The sequence below is a fragment of the Chrysemys picta genome, chromosome 4, assembly GCF_011386835.1.
Source record: "Chrysemys picta bellii isolate R12L10 chromosome 4, ASM1138683v2, whole genome shotgun sequence".
In the NCBI taxonomy this organism is placed as follows: Eukaryota; Metazoa; Chordata; order Testudines; family Emydidae; genus Chrysemys; species Chrysemys picta.
Window position 1 is genome coordinate 33,718,814 of NC_088794.1, and position 21,374 is coordinate 33,740,187.

Below are 21,374 nucleotides of genomic sequence, written 5' to 3' on the forward strand. Positions count from 1 at the left end.
TCTCTGCTTTGCACCCACTGCTCCCTTGGCAAATTTTAAACTGGGATGTGTCTGATTGTCCTAGAGTTCAGCCACTGGGCTATATATAATATATATGTGTATGTTTCATTGAATGTGATCCTCAAAGGAAAAAGCAAGAACATAAGAACAGCCATACCAGTTCAGACCAATGACCATTCTAGCCCAGTATCCGGTCTGCTGACAGTGGCCCGTCCCAGATGATTCAGAGGAAATGAACTGAAAAGGGCAGTTTCAAGTGGTCCGGTCAGAGGTTTAGGGACACTTGGAGCATGGGATTGCATCCCTGACTATCTTGTCTAATAGCCAGCAGAGCTGTACAGACTAACAGAGAATGTAGTTTGTTGTTGTTAGTTCCTAGAGGGCCTAACCAAGATCAGGGCCTCATTGTGCTAGGCACTATACGTATGCCCAGTGAGAGAGAGTCCCTGTCCCAAAAAATTTGCAATCTAAATAGACAAGCCAGAGAAAAAGGGTGGGAGAAAGGAATAATATCACTTCCTGGTTTACAGATGGGAAACTGAGGCACAGCGAGACTGAGAGGGATTTTCAAAAGCGCTCTACTTTAGCCTAACTCTGCTCCCGTGCAAGTCAGCTCCCACTGACATCAATAGCAGCAGCGTGAGGCCAAAGCACAGTGTTTTGAACATCTCACAAGTTATTTTCATAAGGTTGAACAGAAAGTCAGAGTGGGGACTTGAACCCGCTGCTCCCAAGTTGCAGTTCAGTGCCTTAGCCACAAGGTCATAATTCCTCAAGATGGGAGGGCTCAACGGTCTGGTCTGATATAGTAAATGCCATGATCCTGTAGCCCAAATGTGCCATGTACCACGCAAGCTGTGCATACTGACAGGGAATGTGACCTCTGTTCACACTTGAAGGTTAGCTGGAGGGGGGCACCCCACCCCTTTCTTTTAAATGGCTCCTTCCAGTGCTGAATAGTTAAAAGACCAATAGTTGATGGGTGGTCACAGCTTTAGGTAAATGCAGAACCTAGAGTGAAGGCAGGTGTGTGTGTGAACCCTTTACCCCCTCTTCTTATGAAAAAGCAACCTCCCGTGTAAGATACTTTTAGTGACCTTGAAGTATGTTCAGGATGTAGTACAGGATGTCCAGCATTTTTTTCTTTAGTTATTATTGTGGTAACAAGGGGAGCCTCTCTCTCCAATGTCACATTTCTCCACGCTGGACGGCGTCCAAGTGTATGTGGCAAGGTAGAAACTGTGCTTTCCCGAGGGCAATGAAATAACCTGCTGCACATGAGAGAGACAGACACGCTGGCAGGACGCAAGAGGAGTCTGGTGGATGCTGACGTGCCCTGCTGAGCTCCGGTAGCTGAGCTGGTGGCAGTCATGTGTTAAGTTTTCCTGGATGGCACATCGCCTGTTGATTAACAAGTAGCCCGGGTCCAACAGAGTGGCGCTGGCTTTCGCTCTTTGGAGCTTTCATGAAGTGCTCCGGGTACAAACTGACTTTCTTTGCTCAGAGAGCCAGATCCTCAGCTGGGGTAAGTCCGCAAAGCTCCACTGAAGTCAACAGAGCTATGTCAATTTACCCCCAGTGAGGAGGAGCTGGCCCTGTGTTATCGTCTCACCTGCCTGGGAATGGAACTGAGAGAGCTTTGCGTTAATGGCTTGGAGGTTTGTCCAGTGTTACTAAAGCTTCGCATCTTCAAGTTTGCTGCACTGTACCCCGTCGAGAGAGAGAGCGAGAGAGCGCTGTGTGATAGGGTTCTCTTTAACCCTAGCTCTACAGGCCCCCATAAGCTGGGACTGTCTGGGTAATGGCAACCGTGCTTGGTCATGAAACCCCAGTGTTGTTGGTGCTAAATCTTCATCATCTTAAAGTTCCAGGTCTCCCCCTACACCTCTAGGGTGACCAGACAGAAAATGTGAAAAATCAGGACGGGGGTGGTGGGTAATAATAGGAGCTTATATAAGAAAAAGACCCAAAAATCAGGACTGTCCCTATAAAATCGGGACGTCTGGTCACCCTACCCCCCCACCCCTCTCCTATTTAGCTGGCAAGTGTCACTAATCGTGCAAAACAAGATTAGCCATTTGGCAGCTGATGGGGCATCTGCCATAGAGTGAGCAAGTTCTTTACACTGGCGCATTGCTGTATTCAAAACAAAGCCTACCCCTAATTTCATAATTTTTGTTATTGAATTAACAAGCCTGTGCAAACTCCTCCTAGACTGGTATGCGCTGAAGGTCATTAGGAAATAAATAATGATTTCCCATACGTTTCAAATAATGTAGTGGATCTGATTGATGACCTCAATGCCTCAGGCGCCTCCATTAGTGATCGTTAAATTGTCAAAGAACTTTGCAGCGTCATTGCTGGTAAAGCAACTTCGGATGTTTCTCAGCCCCTCCACTATTAAATTGAATGAATGGGCTTTATTTGCTCATTCTTGGCTATCGTGTCCTTTGTAGATCTAGGGTCTGCTCCCAAACCCATTGAAATCCGTGGAAGTCTTTCTATTGAATTCAAAGGACATTGCATTAGGCCAGTGGTTCCCAAACTGGGGTTCGTGAACCCCTGGGGGTTCACGAAATGTTACAGGGGGTTCTCAGGAAAAAATTCCCTAATGGCGGACAGAGCTGTCCCTAGGGACTCCAGACAGCACGGGGCCAGCAGCCTGAAGCCCCTGGACTTCCAAGAGCTAAGCAGATCAAAGCAAGCATATCGATCATACTGAGGAGATTTAAACTTCAAGACTCCTTATAAGAAATGGAAAAGGGAGGTGGATATTTTTTGCTGTTTTTAAAATTAAATAGGCAGGTAGTATTGTTTTTAAAATTATTATAAAGAACAAGTTTAAGCTTTGTTGTAACGTGCGTTGTTTGCCTGGACTACTCAAGACCTGAATGCTTATGTAGGAGGAACTCTTTGAGTTGGCTTCTTAAATATCTTCATGCTGTTTCAAATCTGATACTCCTTGATGAAACATAGGAGCTTTTTCTTATAGCAGGCTTATTCAAAGTGATACAAGCTACGGAAGTGAGATCTTGGAAGAGTGTTGCCATTTTCATAATGTAATAAAAATCGTGTAATTATAAATAATAATTAATAGTGTGTAATAAGCATCTCATAAAAACAAATTTTATATTTCCAAGATCGCTGCTTTTATAATTTATACTCAGGTAAAGGAGAAAATCCCTGGAAATATTCATTTTTAGGAGCGGGTTCGCGAGACTTGACATTTTAGTGAAAGGGGTTCACAGGTTGTTAAAGTTTGGGAACCACTGCATTAGGCCCTTAAAGTAGCTGTTATCTTTCCCCTTGTTGCTATGGAATAGGTGTTCAAACATCACACAGCGTGCATGTGGTGATGTGGCATTATTTCCTTAAATATCTTTATTTTAAAGAACTGAGTCATCTGAACTATAAATCCGCATTAAAGCGAAACACAGTTTGAATTGTTTTCAGTGAGTTGTTTCAATGTATTTGATACTACTATTACTGCCATATTACTTATAGTCTGAAAAATGCATCTGCATACCACTTTAATTCTATCAGTAGCCTGTAAACTATTAGTTGTTTCTGGTGAAATGTTATAAACTGTGCTAGTGTCATGTTAGGGAAGTAGAGACAAAATTTTGGCCCCAAATTTAGGTTTTATATTTTTTTAAAACAAATTATAAAATATATAGTATCAGAAGCGGCCACTGAGCATTCCCTCTCACTGTTTGCAATCCAAACATTGTGTGTGATGCACAAGGTGTAACTGATTAGAAACAGAAATGAAACTGGCTTGTCTGTTCATGATCCTAATAGTCTCTCGTCATTTATCACTCTCTATTTCTTCTATTCTAATATCCTGAGATTTTGCTTGTAACAGAACATATTCTTAATATTGATTTTAACTTCATATCCTTTTGGGGTCAGAACATTAATCAGTGGACACAATTTTAAGTATATAATATGAACTGATTTTCTGAAATAAGGAGCCATTGTATTTATTTGTTACCAAGCTTCTACTATTTATAGACAGGAATATAGAATCAGTGTATCAAACTGTGTGATGAGTTCTCAGGGAGAGAACTTTATTGGCAAAGATCATATCAAAATATAGATTGTTGTTGCAGGCAAAGGAAATTCCATGCTTGTTTTCAGATTAAGGTAGAGCGTCACTAGTCAAACAAACCTGAGGGTGGTTAGAACAGCATTTTTACTGTAACTACGCAGCAAACAGAGTTTTTTTTTCTCTCGTTCTTTAAACGTCCATGGGATAAAGTAAGGGGGGGGGGGGAGGATGGAGAGACTGGGATGGGCGTCAGCTTTATTTATTTGTTATTGGTTGCACTATTTCTTCAAGGGCAAGGCCTTTTCCAGCTGTCTGTGTATTCCGTGAATAAGCCAGTTTATCTTTCTGGCTCGTTCCGTGATGTAGTCATCAGTAAAGGTTGCAGCAGTATTAGCACAGCCTGCTACCCAGTTGGGGCTAATCTTCTTCTGCTGAGCAAACAACACGAAGGTTCCTGGATTCTTTCCTGTTTCCTTAAAGAGATACAATCAACCTGAAATCTAGTCAATTAGAAAAAGAAGAGAAAGCTGTAGAGATGTAGTTCCAGATATTATACCTGCTCCTGAGTCCCTAGGCCAACTTTTGTGGAGGTGTTTATTTGCCTCTTTTTTTTTTTTTTTTTTACAATTTGTTTCCCTGTTTTTAATGGATTCCCCCCCCCCCCCCTTCTGTTGCTGTATCGGGGCGGGGGGACCAACCCTCCCCTCCCCCCGAAGTACAAGGGACACTAACTGCTCATATAGGGGAAAGAATGATTTTTGTAACTTTCAGTCTTTCGAGACAGTGGGGCTGAGATTTTCAAGGCAGCCTCAAATTAATGGGATCTAAATTCCTTAAGCAGTTTTGAAAACCTCAGCCTACATACATACAGGGGGAAATCAGTTATGGCATTGATCTTTGTGGTTCTTTGGCTGGACTTCTCTGAATCTTTTAAACTGACCTGTTCCAATAGACTTATGGGGCTTTACTTTCATCGGGGTATTCAAGGTACATGGTTTTGTATGTGAGCAGGGTAATAATCTCCAGTGCCTATAGCTGTCTGACTAGGGCACAAATCCCCAACCATTGTATAGCTGACTGCATATTGCATCTGTGGATGTCACTATGCTCTGCCTATACCAATGACACTGTTTCCATAGTAACCAATGTAACTTCAAACGGGGCAGAGGAGAAAGCAGAGAAGAGTGAGGAATAAATAAAGCAAGCGGCATAAACTCTGTATGACATGGTATAAGGACCTATAAAGTTTTTTTGCCTCTTGCCTTAAAACCAACATGTGACTGCACTACTCACCAGTAATACAACGATCCCAAATGCATGCAATAAAAACTTTATACGATGCCACACTATCATAAAACACATTCCAACAGAACAGCTGCTTTAAGAGAATATTTCAGCATGTACATTTTAGCACTTAGAAGAGAGGAAGTGCTACTGTTCAGGTAGCATATGCAAACTTAACGTTGCCCCTTTCATGCCTGGGCATTACATACATGATGCTATTATTTCTACACAACCCCTGGCTCATTCAATGCTCACATTAAAGGATCATATGGAACGGTCAATGCACAACTGAGCACATTGCATAGAATGAGATGGTACTCCCTAAATGTTTTAATGTGAACCTAAATTACTTGCTGTGCAATCTTCTTTTCTTACTAGTCTGATCCAGCAAAGCACTTATGCAGGTGCTTTACTTTAAGCATGACTGCACACTTAATAACAAACAAGTGTTGCTCAATTTGGGCTTTGGTGCATTGGGAGATATCTTCTTAAAAACATTATCATTATTAAGAAAGCTAATGGACACGTATGAGCCCTTGTAACTCTCAGCCAAACCATAACTATATTCCTGCCGCACAGAAAGTCACATGTTCTCCTCAAACACCTCCCCCCTACTGAGTGTCAGCTTTCTAGCCTAAACCCCTTTGGCACTACAGCTGGGGTTTTGTTGTTGTTGGGTATTTTTAAAGTCGCAAGAATTGCTTTATAATAGGAAAAGGGTTTTTCTCCTCTCCTCATTCTCAACAAATGGCTGGATTGTTTTTAACTCAAAACTTAAATCACCTTTTGGGAGAGACGAGGCAAGGTCAGAGTTATGCCGCTCTTGATTTCCCACTCGTAACATTTCCCCACAAGCAGCTCTGCACTTTCTCTCATAGCACCCCTTCGGACTGGGAGGAGCTCTCTGCAAATACCTAGGAATGAAAACAACCCACATTCTGAACATACACACGCGCACATACTAATCCTGGCTCTGAACACAGACAATGGGCAAGTCATTCAGCGAGCCGGTGTCTCAGTTTTCCTCATGTGCGAAACAGTGATTGATCAGTGACCAACCTCATTGGGCTGTTGGGAGTTCTGAAGATAAATAACGCCTGCAAGGACTTATTGTGAATAAAGACACCCTGCTTTCCTTTCCCACCTTCTCCTGCCTTGATTGGACATGAAGAATTCCACAGTCTAATTCCCTACAGGCTGTGAAAGAGACAGCACCTGTACACAGAGCAGAGCTCACAGGTCACATCCACCCTGGGGTAGCATTAATGTAGATGAGGTGCTAGTAGCCACCAGCATTTTACGTCCCTTACATCTATTTTCAAGCCTCCTACTGACACAAGACCCCACCCCCCAGCATTATTAAAATCAAAAGAGAATAGAGACAAAGACTGACGCTTTTGGATGCCAACTCCTAATAATTAGGAAGGGTTTTATTTGTACTCCCAAAGTAGCCATGTATAAACACACCGATAGGCAGGCCTTGCCCCAAAGTACTTCCAGCCTAAATAGATAAGACAGACACAAGCAGTGAGGGGATACAGGCACAGTCCTGCCAAGCAGTCAGAAACCACGAGTCGGGCACTAAAAAAGGAGACTGGTTTAAAAATCTTGAGATTTCCCCTCTCTCCTCCCCCCCCCCCCCCCCCAAATAAGAGCTTTGGGATTTGTTTTTTCTTTGCCTTCCGGTTTGTGAGCCTTCGGGAGTGCTCAGCTCACACTTTCAACCTTTTCTCTTCAAACATAGGGGCTAGAAACTTACCACTACTTTTTTTCTTTAAATGAAAGCTGGGATTCTCTGTCTCTTGTCTCCAGGAGCTGGGGCTTTAAATAAAACACCAGCTATTATGAGACTCGTGGCAGAAGGTCCCTAAAAGTGTGTGTGTGTGTGGATGTCCATTGGCACCCGAACCATGGCCCTGCTCCCCCCTGCACCGCCTCTTCTCCCTGAGCCCCCACCCCCACACTGCCCCTTCCCCAAAGGCCCCACTCCCATGCTGTCTCTTCCCCCGAAGACCCTGCCCCCTGCTTGCTCCTCTCTGCTCCCTCCCCCTGTCGCTTGCCCTTATGGCCAGGAAAAAGTGTGGGGACCATGCCCCAGCAGCTCTCCCTGTTCCGGTGCCCCGACTCATGAGAGTTGGCTAGAGTTACCATATTTCAGCAAGCAAAAAAGAGGACAGGAGGAGCCCCGCCCCTGCCCCTTCCACTCCCTCCCATTTCCTGTCCCCCCTCAGGATCCCCAACCCTCCCCCCGCTCCTTGTCCCCGGACTGCCCCCTCCTGGGACCCCTGCCCCTAACTGCCCCCCAGGACTCCACCCCCTACCTAAGCCTCCCTGCCTCTTGTCCCCTGACTGCCCCCTCCTGACACCCTCCCCCCATCCTAACTGACCCCCTAGGACTCTACCCCCTACCTGTACCCTGAGTGCCCCAACCCTTATCCACACCCCCACCCCCAGACAGACCCCTGGGACTCCCACGCCCCATCCAACCACTTCCCGCCCCCCGACAGCCCCCCCCCCCCGAACTCCCGACCCATCTAAACCTCTCTGCTCCCTGTCCCCTGACTGCTCCGATCCCTCTCCCCACCCCTGGCCCCTGACAGCCCCACCCCCAGAACTCCCAAACACCCCCCCCACTCCTTGGCCCCTGACTGCCCCCTCCTGGGACCCCTGCTCCTAACTGCCCTCCAGAACCCCACCCCCTTCCTAAGCCTCCCTGTTCCTTGTCTCCTAAGACCCCACCCCACCCTAACTTCCCCCCAGGACCCTACCCCCTACCTGTACCCTGACTGCCCAAAACCTTATCCACACCCCCCTAAAAAGCCCCCCCAAACTCCCGACCCCCCCGTCTCTTGACTGCCCCCTCCAGAACCTCACTGCCCCTTCTCCGACCCCCTGGCATCCTTACCCTGCCGCTCGTCCCGGCAGGTTGGGCAGCAGGGGAGGAGGAGCTCCAGACTGCCGGAGGCAATCTGCGAATGCAGGGAGGGAGTGATCTCTGCTGCAGGGGAAGCGGAGGAGGTGCTTTCTCTGGCTGTCGGAGCCCCATGCAAGTGGCACCATCCGGGCGGCTGCCCTGTTAGCCGCACGCGCTCTGCATGGGAGGGGAGGGGGAAGTCCGGACATTTACAAATTCCCCCCAGACGCTATTTTTAGCTCAAAAAGCTGGACATGTCCGGGGGAAGCTGGATGAATGGTAACCCTAGAGTTGGCCACATGGCAGGCACAGGGAGGTGAAGTGATTTGTCCCAGGTCATGCAGCAGGGCAGAGGCAGGCCCAGAATGGTCCCCCACCCTCTAGCCCACGCTGCCTCTCTGGCATTGCTCAGCCCGTCTGGAAGCTAGTTTCATGTTGTTTAGTGCTGACTCTTTATAATGATTAACTGAAAGGCATGGGGGTATAGGATTAAAGCCCCACTTACACTCTGTGTGGACTCCCTGCCTCAGTAAAGCAAGACCTGCAGGCAGCACCTTGACTGGCAATGGATTCCGCTGTGTCTAGGCAGGGACACTCTGTTCTGAGCTAAGGCCTGGGGTCCATTTCCTTGAGGCCTTCTTGCTAAGGAAGCTGCTCCCACAGGATCCAGTGACTGTCTTTGCTGCCTGCTGGGCCAGAACAAAGCCTGTGGCAGGAAACAGCTGCTGTAACCCACAAGGCTTGGGTCCCGCTCAGCCCAGGTTTACGAGGTGTGCTGTGCTCACAGGCCTCTCCTTTAGAGCTGTGCGGCTATTTGACTCAGAGCTTGTCCTGCACCACATTGCCAACAACCATCCAGCAGGGAAAGCGTCTGTCTGGTTTACACCAGCAGAACCAGAGTCCCATCCAGGCATCAGTAAGGACTCTCCTCCTTCAGTCCAGATGCCCCAGTACCACCTTAGACTTAGATGACAGTCCTTACCCAGGATCATCTAAATGAATTTCCTACCCAGCTGGCATGGGAGCAACGTAATCCTGAGGGTGCTCCTGTCCTTCCCTAGTGTGTGCATCTCGTTCTAAATTATAGTAAAATGTCATGTTGTTTGTTGGTTCCCATCCTGAAGGCAGGGGCCTTACTGGAGCAAGCCACTTGGCTTGAGGTGAAGCACTGGGTCCTGGGACCTGTAATCTCTGTTAGCTGCTCCTTGGCACTAAAGATGAAGGCACCTGCTCTGTTGATGCAAGCTAGCTGTAGCTCTTGGGCTCCTAGCAAGCTGACAGTTCTGGCCAACTGAGGGGCAGAACTTGGATACCACTGGGCTAAAACCCAATCATCTCTGAGTTCTTTTGCCCCAAAGAGCCCCAGTCTCTGTACACAAGTGAAGAAGAACTTCTTAATAAATGGTCATGTAGAGAAAAGTCACTGAAAGTTTTGAGTGGTTTGCTTACCATGTTCCCTTTTATTTAATATGTTTTATTTCTGTTCAAGTCAGCCAAGGTCACATGAAGACCAGAGCCAATGGAGCATTCTATACAAGAGAGAACTCTCTCGAAATGCAGATTTAATTAGCTAACCCTTTAGCTGGGTAATTCAAACCCTTTCAGAATCACTTTGCTCGCAGCAAATCCCAGGTCTTCTAATTAGAAGGCTTTTAGCTCTGCTAATTACTTGGGAACTATAATAAAATGGGGTCTTTTGATAAAATGATAAAGTGCTGGGGGGTGGAGGGTAGCAATTTGTCTTGGAGATGGTTGATTCCAGCTTATGAATACGTCTCATAATTGGGCAAGAATATCCTGCCTCTTCAACCTTTTATGTACCAAAGAAAAGTGCCTTGGGCTCATTATCCATGTGGGCTGCTCCCACTTTTGAAATGGAAATGATTAATCTCCTAACAAGGAAGATGAGGCCTTGTGTGTGCTGGCAGGGACGGAAGATATCCCACCGCCACCTACATGCACCACAGAGCAGGCTTTTTTTGTCGTAAGAGCATAAGAACATGCCCTGTCACCCAATCCCAGCTTCTGGCAAACAGAGGCCAGGGACACCATTCCTGCCCATCCTGGCTAATAGCTATTGATGGACCTATCTTCCATGAATCTATCTAGCTCCCCTTTGAACCCCGTTATAGTATTGGCCTTCACAACACCCTCTGGCAAGGAGTTCCAGAGGTTGACGGTGCATTGCATGAAAAAATACTTTCTTGTGTTTGTTTTAAACCTGCTATCTATTAATTTCATTTGGTGGCTCCTTGTTCTTGTATTATGAGGAGTAAATAATACTTCCTTATTTACTTTCTCTATACCACTCATGATTTTATAGACCTCTATCATATCCCCCCTTAGTCGCCTCTTTTCCAAGCTGAAAAGTCCCAGTTTTATTAATCTCTCCTCATACGGAAGCCATTCTATATCCCTAGTCATTTTTGTTGCCTTTTCTGAACCTTTTCCGATTCCAATATATCTTTTTTGACATGGGGCGACCACATCTGCACGCAGTATTCAAGGTGTGGGCGTACCAGGATTTATATAGAGGCAATATGATATTTTCTGTCATATTGTCTATCCTTTTCTTGATGATTCCCAACATTCTGTTTGCTTTTTTGACTCTCGCTGCACATTCATAGAATATCAGGGTTGGAAGGGACCTCAGGAGGTCATCTAGTCCAACCCCCTGCTCAAAGCAGGACCAATCCCCAGACAGATTTTTGCCCCCGATCCCTAAATGGCTGCCTTAAGGATTGAACTCACAACCCTGGGTTTAACAGGCCAGTGCTCAAACCACTGAATTGAGTGGATGATTTCAGAGAACTATCGACAATGACTCCAAGATCTCTTTCTTGAGTGGTAACAGATAATTTAGACCCTATCATTGTATATGTATAGGTAGGATTATGTTTTCCAACGTGCATTACTTTGCATTTATCAATATTAAATTTCATCTGCCATTTTGTTGCCCAGTCACCCAGTTTTGTGAGATCCTTTTGTAGCTCTTCTCAGTCTGTCTGAAACTTAACTATCTTGAGTAGTTTTGTATCATCTGCAAATTTTGCCACCTCACTGTTTACCCCTTTTTCCAGATTGTTTATGAATATGTTAAATAGGACTGGGCCCAGTACAGATCTCTGCGGGACATCGCTATTTACCTCTGACCATTTATTCCTACCTTTTGTTTCCTATCTTTTAACCAGTTACCAATCCATGAGAGAACCTTCCCTCTAATTCCATGACTGCTTATTTTGCTTAAGAGCCTTTGGTAAGGGACCTTGTCAGAGGCTTTCTGAAAATCTAAATCCACTATATCCACTGGATCTCCTTTGTCCGCATGCTTGTTGACCCCCTCAAAGAATTCTAGTAAATTGGTGAGGCATGATTTCCCTTTACAAAAACCATGTTGACTATTTCCGAACAAATTATGTTCATCTATGTGTCTGACAATTTTGTTTTTTACGATAGTTTCAACCAATTTGCCTGGTACTGAAGTGAGGCTTACTGGCCTGTAGTTGCCAGGGTCACCTCTGGAGCCCTTTTAAAAAATTGGCCTGTCATTAGCTATCCTCCAGTCATTTGGTACAGAAGCTGATTTAAATGATAGGTTACAGGTGACAGTTAGTAGTCCTGCTATTTCACATTTGAGTTCCTTCAGAACTCTTGGGTGAATACCATCAGGTCCTGGAGACTTATTACTGTTTAGTTTATCAATTTGTTTCAAAACCTCCTCTGACACCACAATTTGGGACAGTTCCTCAGATCTGTCACCCAAAAAGAATGGCTCAGGTTTGGAAATCTCCCTCACATCCTCAACAGTGAAGACCGATGCAAATAATTCATTTAGTTTCTCCGCAATGGCCTTATCGTCTTTGAGTGCTCCTTTAGCATCTTGATCATCCAGTGGTCCTACTGGTTGTTTAGCAGGCTTCCTGCTTCTGATGTATTTAAAAAAAAAATTGCTATTACTTTTGGAGTCTTTGGCTAGCTGTTCTTTAAATGCTTTTTTGGTCTTTCTAATTATATTTTTACACTTCATTTGCCAGAGTTTATGCTCTTTTCTATTTTCCTTATTAGGATTTATCTTCCACTTCTTAAAGGATGCCTTTTTGCCTCTCACTGCTTCTTTTACTTTGTTGTTTAACGACGGTGGCTCTTTTTTGGTTCTTTTACTATGTTTTTTAATGTGGGGTATACATTTAAGTTGGGCCTCTATTATGGTTTCTTTAAAAAGTTTCCACGCAGCTTGCAGGGATTTTACTTTTGGCACTGTCCTTTTTAATTTCTATTTCACTAACCTCCTCATTTTTGTGTAGTTCCCCTTTCTGAAATTAAATGCTACAGTGTTGGGCCACTGTGGAGTTTTCCCTGCCAAAAGAATGTTAAATTTAATTATATTATGGTCACTATTGTTGCCGGCACAGAGTGCCCGAGGACAGCAACAGCGGGGTTCGTTGCGCCAATAAACACACCAGGGTGGAGAAGCAATCAAAGTTTATTTGAGATCTCAAAGTGGTGCAAGAAGACTGGCACGTCTCAAATCAAGCACACCATCATAAGCAGTTTCTCTCTTCTTATACATTTTTGCAGCTAAGCCTCACCCACCCCCCTCACTCCTCCCTTTTCCCTGGTAACAGTTACTAAGCAAATAGCAATTACATTTAAGCAGTTAAGTCATTCTTGGCAGCTACAAGTCTAGCTTGTTAGTAACTTCTTTAAACCGTTATCTTGTCCTTTTTCCCTTTGAACTGTTATTTTCCCTTCAGCCAGAAACATGCAGGCCTCGTTATTACCGCTTGGTGCCGGTATGAGCAGGGGGTTGCACGCAGATAACTGGTTGCTTACACATTCCAATTGTACCTGGCTTGTGAGGTCGATTAGAGTTTAAACATGGGAGAAGTTTGGTTCTTTTGGGCCTAGTGCAGGAAGGCTTCATTGACACTAGTGGCCTTCCACCCCCCCCGAGTTACCTAGGGTGATGCCTAGTGACACCAACAACTCCCTCCTTTGTGAATACTCAACAAGCTTTTGGCTGAGTTTTCTCATATTCTGTGGACAAGATATGATTGAGTGCCATGGAGCTGGGGTTATCAATGAGAGGGTATGCTGGGATTTTTGGGGAACGGGGGGCACAAAGCTTACGGAGGAGCATTTTAAAACAGGCAATCAGGAGGAGGGTGACCAGGCACAGTACCACTCCTGTGAGGAGGAGATGCACAAGGCCACCCCCCAGTCCTCCTAGGTCGGGCAACCAACTCCAAAGGGAACCAAAAACCGTGGGTTCCCTTTCCTGGGCCTTCCACTGCTCGAAAGCCTGTTCGGCCGACAGGACATGCTTGTTAACATCCTGTGAGTTTTCCGGGACATAAGTACAACATTCATTCCCAATAAGGGCACACACCCCGCCCTCGGAGGCTAAAACATAATCTAAGGCTTGTCTGTTTTGCAGGGACAGCAACCGGAGCTGGTAAAGCTCTGAGTTAAGGCTTTTCTCTATGGCCAGGGTCTCATTGGCATACTTGGTGAGAAACACAAAGAGCCTATGATAAAATTGGGTTAGCCGTCCCACCCCATAGGATGGGAGGAGGATCATACCCAACCTGTCTCCTTCCTTAATGGGCTCTGGGGTGGCATACAAAGATCTTCGCTGCCTGGGGCGGCCAGGGGGCAGTTTAGGGAGGACACGAAGGGGAGGGGCAAGATATCCTAGATAGCAGCTTCCATACCACCGATGCGGTAGCCACTTATAGGCAGAGGTACCGCAAATGTAAAAGGAGTGGCCATTCCCTATCAAGCCATTATAGCCGCTACTCCACCTATCTGTTTGTCTGTCATTAAATGTTCCGAATCGGGCAGTAGAGTCGGATCTGCCATTAACATAGACAGGGATGGAGACGTTACTGTTAGGGGATAAATAATACTGACAGGTGCTATTCCCAGCGGACCAGGTGTGATTGCTGGACTTAAACTGTCGATAGCACACCAACCCGGGGGCCACTGACCGCAGCCTAATAGGGGAAGGGAGATGCGTTGAGTTGGCCTACAGCTTCCAGGGGTCGTCCCTTAATGCATACTGGGATTCAATGGTACAGTTTTGCAACAAGGGGGTACCCGAGGTATTTTTCCCCCTACTGAACCATCCCCAACAGATATCTGACCAATTTTGGGGAACTACCCTCCAGGGTAACCCTGCTGCGTGGTGCGGGATTTGGGAGCACACCCAGCAGTTAGAGAGGTTAAACTCTTGGGCAAAGCAAACCTTCAGGGACTCATGTGTGTTTGTTTCCAAGCTAGTAGGGATTTTTCTCCATCCCGCGCGTGCCTGGGGGGAAACGGGAGTTAATGAGAGGAGTGCCCCTGTGGCAAAGAGTAACACAGTGGCAGACCCTGGACCTGTTTCCATGCTGGGCAGGTAACCCTAGGGCCTAACAATTACAATTCCCCAAATACCCACAAAATAACAATTACCAATAGCAGGCAGATTAAAAACAAAAGGGACCAGGCCACCAGGTTAGGCCGGCCCTGTGAAAATAAACACAACCAACACTCAGAGTTCTCGCGGGGAGTGCGCTGCAACTGTCCAAAGAGATCACAGGGCATTCCCAGCAGACACTATTGTCACCTGAATAACAGTTTAAGTCCCAGATCGTTGCTGGCAGTCTTCTCTGCAGGCTGGACGGTCCACCGTTCAGGAGCAGGCACTGCTTTCAGACGAGAGTGATGAATCCAGTTCTTGTGTCCTTCGACCTTTGCTGCTGTGTGGGAGATCAGCAGGACGGTGTGGGGTCCCTTCCACTTCTCTTGGAGAGGCTCGTCCTTCCAGGTCCGAACGAGAATGGAGTCACCTGGCTGCAAGGAGTGGACAGCAAATCTTTGGTATACCTGTGGAGAGAACAAAGAACAGCAGACAGAGAGCACATGTACTGAGATAAGAAACCACAGCCTACCCCCCACTCCCCTGCCAGAACCAGTGTACCATTCATAGGTCATGCCCTTCCAAACATAATCTCGAAGGGACTGAGCCCTAACCTGCCCTTTGGGAGAGCGCGGATGCGGAGCAAAACAAGGGGAAAAGCATCAGTCCACTTAAGGGAAGCCTCTTGGCAGACCTTTGAGAGGTGCCGCTTAAGTGTCTGATTTGTGCGTTCCACTACTCCACCGGCCTGCGGTTGCCATGGAGTGTGGAGCTTCCAGGGGATGTGCAGGGTATCCGATATCTTTTGAACGACTTGGGATGTGAAGTGTGTTCCATTGTCAGATTCCATCCACTGGGGGAGTCCGAAGCAGGGAATGATCTCCTTGACAAATTTAAGAGCCACTGTTTTGGCAGTGTTGTTACGACATGGGAAGGCGTCAGGCCATCCGCTGAATCGATCCACCAAGACGAGGAGGTATCTGAACCCTTGGGTCCGGGGGAACTCAGTAAAATCTATTTGCCAAACCAGTCCCGGGCCTGGGGTAGGTTCCAGAGTGGCTGGTGGCACTGACACTCCTGGTCGAGGGTTGTTCTTTTGGCAGACTAGACATTCAGCCTGTACCTGGGAGGCCAGGGGTCTAAGTCCAGAGGTTAGAAAATATTTATTCATTAGCTGGGTAAGAGCCTCCCTGCCAGCGTATAATTCTTTGTTTCTTCACCAGGGTCAGTTCTTAATGTCTTTTGTAGTCAGGAATTCCTGGACTTTGTGGTTTCAATGAAGCAAGTGTTCCTTCTTCTCTTTTCCTGAAACAGTGTGGTTCAGCATCATACAGGGGAGAGGTTACTAGCACATCACCCTGTAATGGTTTTGCTTCTTCTAGAAAAAGCCAAAGGCACAGTAGGTCTGTCAGTGGACAAGGGAGAGGTTACTAGCACTTCACCTTGTCTTTTTACAGTGAGAAGCATGGGTCCAGGTAGGCAGTTCTTGGCACTTCACAGCCGTGTTAGTGGTTAACAGGACTTGGAAAGGGCCTTTCCAGTGTGGAGCCAAAGCAGTTTTTTTGTTGGTGGACTTTTACATAGACTCAGTTTTCTTGTTTTAATGAATGGCAGGGCTGCTAGGGTCTTTGATTAGCACTTCTTTTATCTGTGAGAAAAGAAACCTAACACATTTCATTAATGCCTGGCAGTGTTTTGCAGATCTCATAGTTGCTTGGGCATATTCAGGCCCCCCCTTTTCTTGGTTGTCAGCCAAGTCTTAGCTGTGAACAATGTCCTTGGATGGGGCCAGCATCTTATCTTTGGACTGAGCTTGCTAGCTATATATTTTTTTCCCCAGTTAACTCGTTCTGTTCTTTTTCCTTTTTCCCTTCTTGGCTTCTTTTAACCTACAAAGGAAACTTCCACTCTTTGCTTATACACCTTTTCCCAACAATGAACACATACACATTGCCATCATAAACCCTTCCAGTAAAATAGCTTTTATACAGAGCTTTGGAGCAACAAACCAGGACGAGCACACTCGCTTTTGAGGAATCCACTCGGTACAACCTCTGGTGTCCAATAGCTTTCCTTTTTAAAACCTTAAATGCCTTGTCGGCTTCTGAGGACCAGTGAAAGGGGTCATGATCCGCTCCCTTAACGCATTTGTACAAGGGTTTAGCCCACAGTCCAAACTCTGGGATCTGTATTCTGCAGAAGCCTGCCATGCCAAAAAGGGTGGGGGAATTTTTAAATCCCTGGGCCAACACTGTCCAGCAAAGCTGCTTTTTAACCCTCCTTTTGTCCTCCCACTGGCTCCACTCTGGGGCTTGCATGGCTGAGGGCTCAATTGCAAGGGTCATTATCCTGGCATTCTCGGGGGGTAAGGTAAGGGTTACTTCATCTTGGGTGAACTCATACGGCCTGGCCCAATTGTTGTGTCGGATAGCCGAATGGCAGAGTAAAAGCAGTTCTTTGTAGGAGGTGAGACAGGTGAGATGCGTCGGCTGGTTGGGATTCCACGGGGGTCTGCTATAGGGACCTGGTTTGCAGCAGCAGGGACGTGTGCTGCGTCTGCTTCATGTCTACGCTGTGCCTCCTCCCTTGCCTTAGACACAACCTGATTACGCTCCACCTCAGACAGCAGGGTCTGCATAAGGACATTACAATCATCGCAGTCAGGCTTATAGCTAGCCAGGCACCCCTCAAAGACCGAGATAAACTTGCTTGGGTTCGTAGAAAATTCCCCTGCTTGTCCCTTAAAGGCTGCTAGGTCCACTGGGTTAAAAGGCACATGCATATAGACTTGCATAGTAGTGGCCGGGCGATCTTGTGATCCTGGGCGGGCTATCCGAGTCTCAGTAATCAACGGATAGAATCCCACCGAGGGGGCAATCTCTGGGACCTGAGACACCTTGTCTTTATAGGGTGGGGGTGTTGGAGCCGAAGGGGACACCGACTCTGCCATCACAACAGGGGGAGGGTTCTGGGGACTAACAGTAGTTACTACCGAACCTGTTGGAGTCAAATTACACCTTTTGCAAAATATCTGTTCTATTTCATAAAGCCATAAACAATTGTGCATGCATATGTTCGTTCCATTTACCCGTTCGCTGACAAAACAGAAGTAATGGAAGGATCGTATTATAATTAAGTGATCCTTCTGGTGGCCACCTTTCCTGGTCCTCTAGCTGATATTGAGGCCAGTCTACTGTACAGAACCTTTTCAGTTTACTTTTAATCAACGGATCCGATCCAAACACTTTCCAGTTCACCAGAATGCATTCTAAAGGTGTACACCTTGCCCTGCCTGCAGTACTCTGTCCCTGCCCCATACTCTAGGGAGACACTGGGCATCCCCAGGTCAAAACAGGTAAAGTCCCCACTGGACTGTTCCTACCTTATCCAAGGGACTGATTCCTCACCGTTGCCCTCTCCACGGGACCGGTTCCTCACTGTCTCCCACAGCTGCTTCTCCACTGTACGAGCATGTTGTGCCCTCCGGGGTCGACCAAACCACGTCTCCGCCGAGGCCCCCGGTAAAGTCACCGGTGCGCGCTGGGCGTCGCCGCAATCTGTCTACCTCCGAGAGGGGTCCAGGCAAGGCTAAATTTCAGCCTTGAGCCCCACGTTGGGCACCAAGAACTGTTGCCGGCACAGAGTGCCCGAGGACAGCAACAGCGGGGTTTGTTGCCCGGTGTGCTTTGCGCCAATAAACACACCAGGGTGGAGAAGCAATCAAAGTTTATTTGAGATCTCAAAGTGGTGCAAGGAGACTGGCACATCTCAAATCAAGCACACCATCATAAGCAGTTTCTCTCTTCGTATACATTTTTGCAGCTAAGCCTCACCCCCCCACACCCCTCCCTTCCCTGGTAACAGTTACTAAGCAAATAGCAATTACATTTAAGCAGTTAAGTCATTCTTGGCAGCTATAAGTCTAGCTTGTTAGTAACTTCTTTAAACCGTTATCTTGTCCTTTTTCCCTTTGAACTGTTATTTTCCCTTCAGCCAGAAACATGCAGGCCTCATTATTACCGCTTGGTGCCGGTATGAGCAGGGGGTTGCACACAGATAACTGGTTGCTTACACATTCCAATTGCACCTGGCTTGTGAGGTCGATTAGAGTTTAAACATGGGAGAAGTTTGGTTCTTTTGGGCCTAGTGGAGGAAGGCTTCATTGAAACTAGTGGCCTTCCACCCCCTCCTCCCCCCGAGTTACCTAAGGTGATGCCTAGTGACACCAACACTATTACCGAATGGTCCAGCTATATTCACCTCTTGGACCTGATCCTGTGCTCTACTTAGGACTAAATCAAGAATTGCCTCTCCTCTTGTGGGTTCCAGGACCAGCTGCTCCAAGAAGCAGTCATTTAAGGTGTCAAGAAACTTTATCTCAGCATCCCTTCCTGAGGTGATGGTGTACCCAGTCAATGTGGGGATAGCTGAAATCCCCCATTATTATTATTGAGTTTTTTATTTTAATAGCCTCTCTAATCTCCTTGAGCATTTCAGAGTCACTAACACCATCCTGGTCAGGTGGTCTGTAACATAGCTCTACTGCTATATTCTTATTTTTCAGACATGGAATTACTATCCATAGAGATTCTATAGTACAATTTAGTTAATTTAAGATTTTTACTTCATTTGATTCTACGCTTTCACATATAGTGCCACTCCCCCACCAGCACGACCTGTTCTGACCTTCCGATATATTTTGTACCCTGGTATTACTGTGTCCCATTGATTATCCTCATTCCACCAGGTTTCTGTCAATATCCTTATTTAATACTAGGCACTCTAGTTCACCCATCTTATTATTTAGACTTCTAGCATTGGTATATAAGCATTTTAAAAATTTGTCATTTTTTGGCTGTCCCCTATTGCATGACATAATTGAATGGAACTTTTTTTCACATATTTGTTTTGTTCCTCGTTACCTCCCATCTGTACAATGCTGATCCTACTCTTCCTCTTGTCTTGCAATCCCTCCTCTCCAACACACCAGTCATGGTACTCTCCCACTCTGGCCGGCGTTGCCACTCATCAGTAAGAAGACAGAATTACCTTTGTGTCAGCTCCAGAATCACCCAGTGTTCTCTCAAACAGCAAAGCCACCTTCTTCTCACACCCCACACAGAGCAAGCTCTCTGTTTACTACAGGGTGACATTCTGAAGATGACATTGGACTCCAGCAAGACTCTAATCAGCTAAGCTAACTGATACATAAGGTTGGCATTGTCAGACTCACCACTCTCCCACCTGTCATTGGTAAAGGCCCAGATTATGTGGTGCTTGAAACCCTGGGCATGAAGTTTTTTACTTTACAGTGCTCTGAGTGTGAATTTACTCCACCACGCTAATGACCAAATTGTGTCCCTCAGGCTCAGAGGAAGATAAGCCTATTCCAGTCTGTTTTAGAAGAACAGTGGTAGTAGTGATGACTCTTTATTAAATCGTTTAACTTTCCTATGCGATAGGAGACGCCGAGGAAATCACCCACTTATGAAACAGTGATCTGGATGAGCTCTTCTCTCCTGGGAGCTTCTGCAGTATAGCCTGTTACTGCCCATAATTATCACCCATCAGGGTATAGCCACATAACCTGTCTCCTTAGACATTCATAAAGCTACACAGTCCAAGGATGTTTTTTGTGAGTGCCAACCCTGCAGTCTCACCCAGAATGTGAAAATCAAGCTGAGTTCTTTCTGTAAAGATTCTGCAGTCAGGAATGAGTTAACAGTTAAGATAATGATACATAAGCTGGAACAGAGTCCAACTCAGTCTCCAAATATTGTTCTTGTAGTCCTGTAGAGCCAATACAACAAGTATAAAGGCTTATTATAGTAAATGGGGGTGGTGTTGGGGGGTTAATGAATGCAACTGTAATGACTGATACAAACAAATAGGCTTCCACACAGCTCAACTTCCAGTTTAGTTTCCGTTGTTTACCAGGGACCACCGCTTGTCTGGAGATCTATACAGCACACAGAGACATCTGAATAATATACTGCAAATAAATATATCGTCATGGTTGCTGCTAAAGATCAGGAGACCTGATTCTGAATGCTCTCAGGGAAGAGATCTCTTAGGTAAAAATGGCACCTTTTTACTCACTTTTCAGAGCAGAGCCACATTTTAACTCTCCAAATAGCAATAATGAACAAAAAGTCAATAGTGTGGTACATAACTGCCTAGTCCTTTTGTGTTAATGTCAGTTACTTCTTGCTTACGTACATGACATTCTTTGTCCTTCCAGCATATCAAGAGTGCAAACAAAAATTCACTCAGCTATTGTTCTTGCACCTGTACAATGGTTTTAATTTCTTGAAAATTAAATAAATTGCTTGGCTAGTGCTGTTAAATCTGTCTCCATCCTCTTGTTCCACTCACTCCTCCCTTGCAATGCAGAGTTGAAATCTAAAGCAATTTGGTTCAGGAAGCTTAAAATGTGTTACTGGTAATAAGGAAAAACAGTCTATAGGGAACTGTACTGGACCTCTCACTTGGAAGGTGGTGTGTGTGTGTACACATGCACAGTATCACAGTAGCAGTGCTATAGTCAAGTTGATGCCTTTATTTTTAGATCCTCATAACTTATTGGAAATTGTTTTCAATGGCAGCTGAAGTTTGTGTGTGTGTGTGTGTGTGTGTGTGTGTTTCTTTCAACAAAATTAACATTTTAGATTAAAATTCTATTTGGCAGCTTTTGAGTTCTCAGAACATGCAGGCTTGGAGAT

The 21,374-nt window shown here is 45.9% G+C and overlaps 1 protein-coding gene across 6 annotated transcripts in view; it reads left to right on the plus strand.

Moving 5' to 3' along the window:
* CRACR2B (calcium release activated channel regulator 2B) overlaps window positions 1-21,374 on the plus strand; it is an 87,489-nt gene that overhangs the window by 18,900 nt on the left and 47,215 nt on the right. The window contains exon 1 of one of the 6 annotated variants that reach the window (XM_042862157.2): window positions 107-1,525. The exons of 4 other annotated variants lie outside the window; for them this stretch is intronic. In XM_042862157.2, the coding sequence (XP_042718091.2) occupies window positions 1,466-1,525 (60 nt within the window). In that variant the 5' untranslated portion in view covers window positions 107-1,465. Of the gene's footprint in view, window positions 1-106; window positions 1,526-8,901; window positions 20,727-21,374 lie in introns of those variants that run through there. One more of the 6 variants, XM_065592007.1, reaches the window with a different exon arrangement.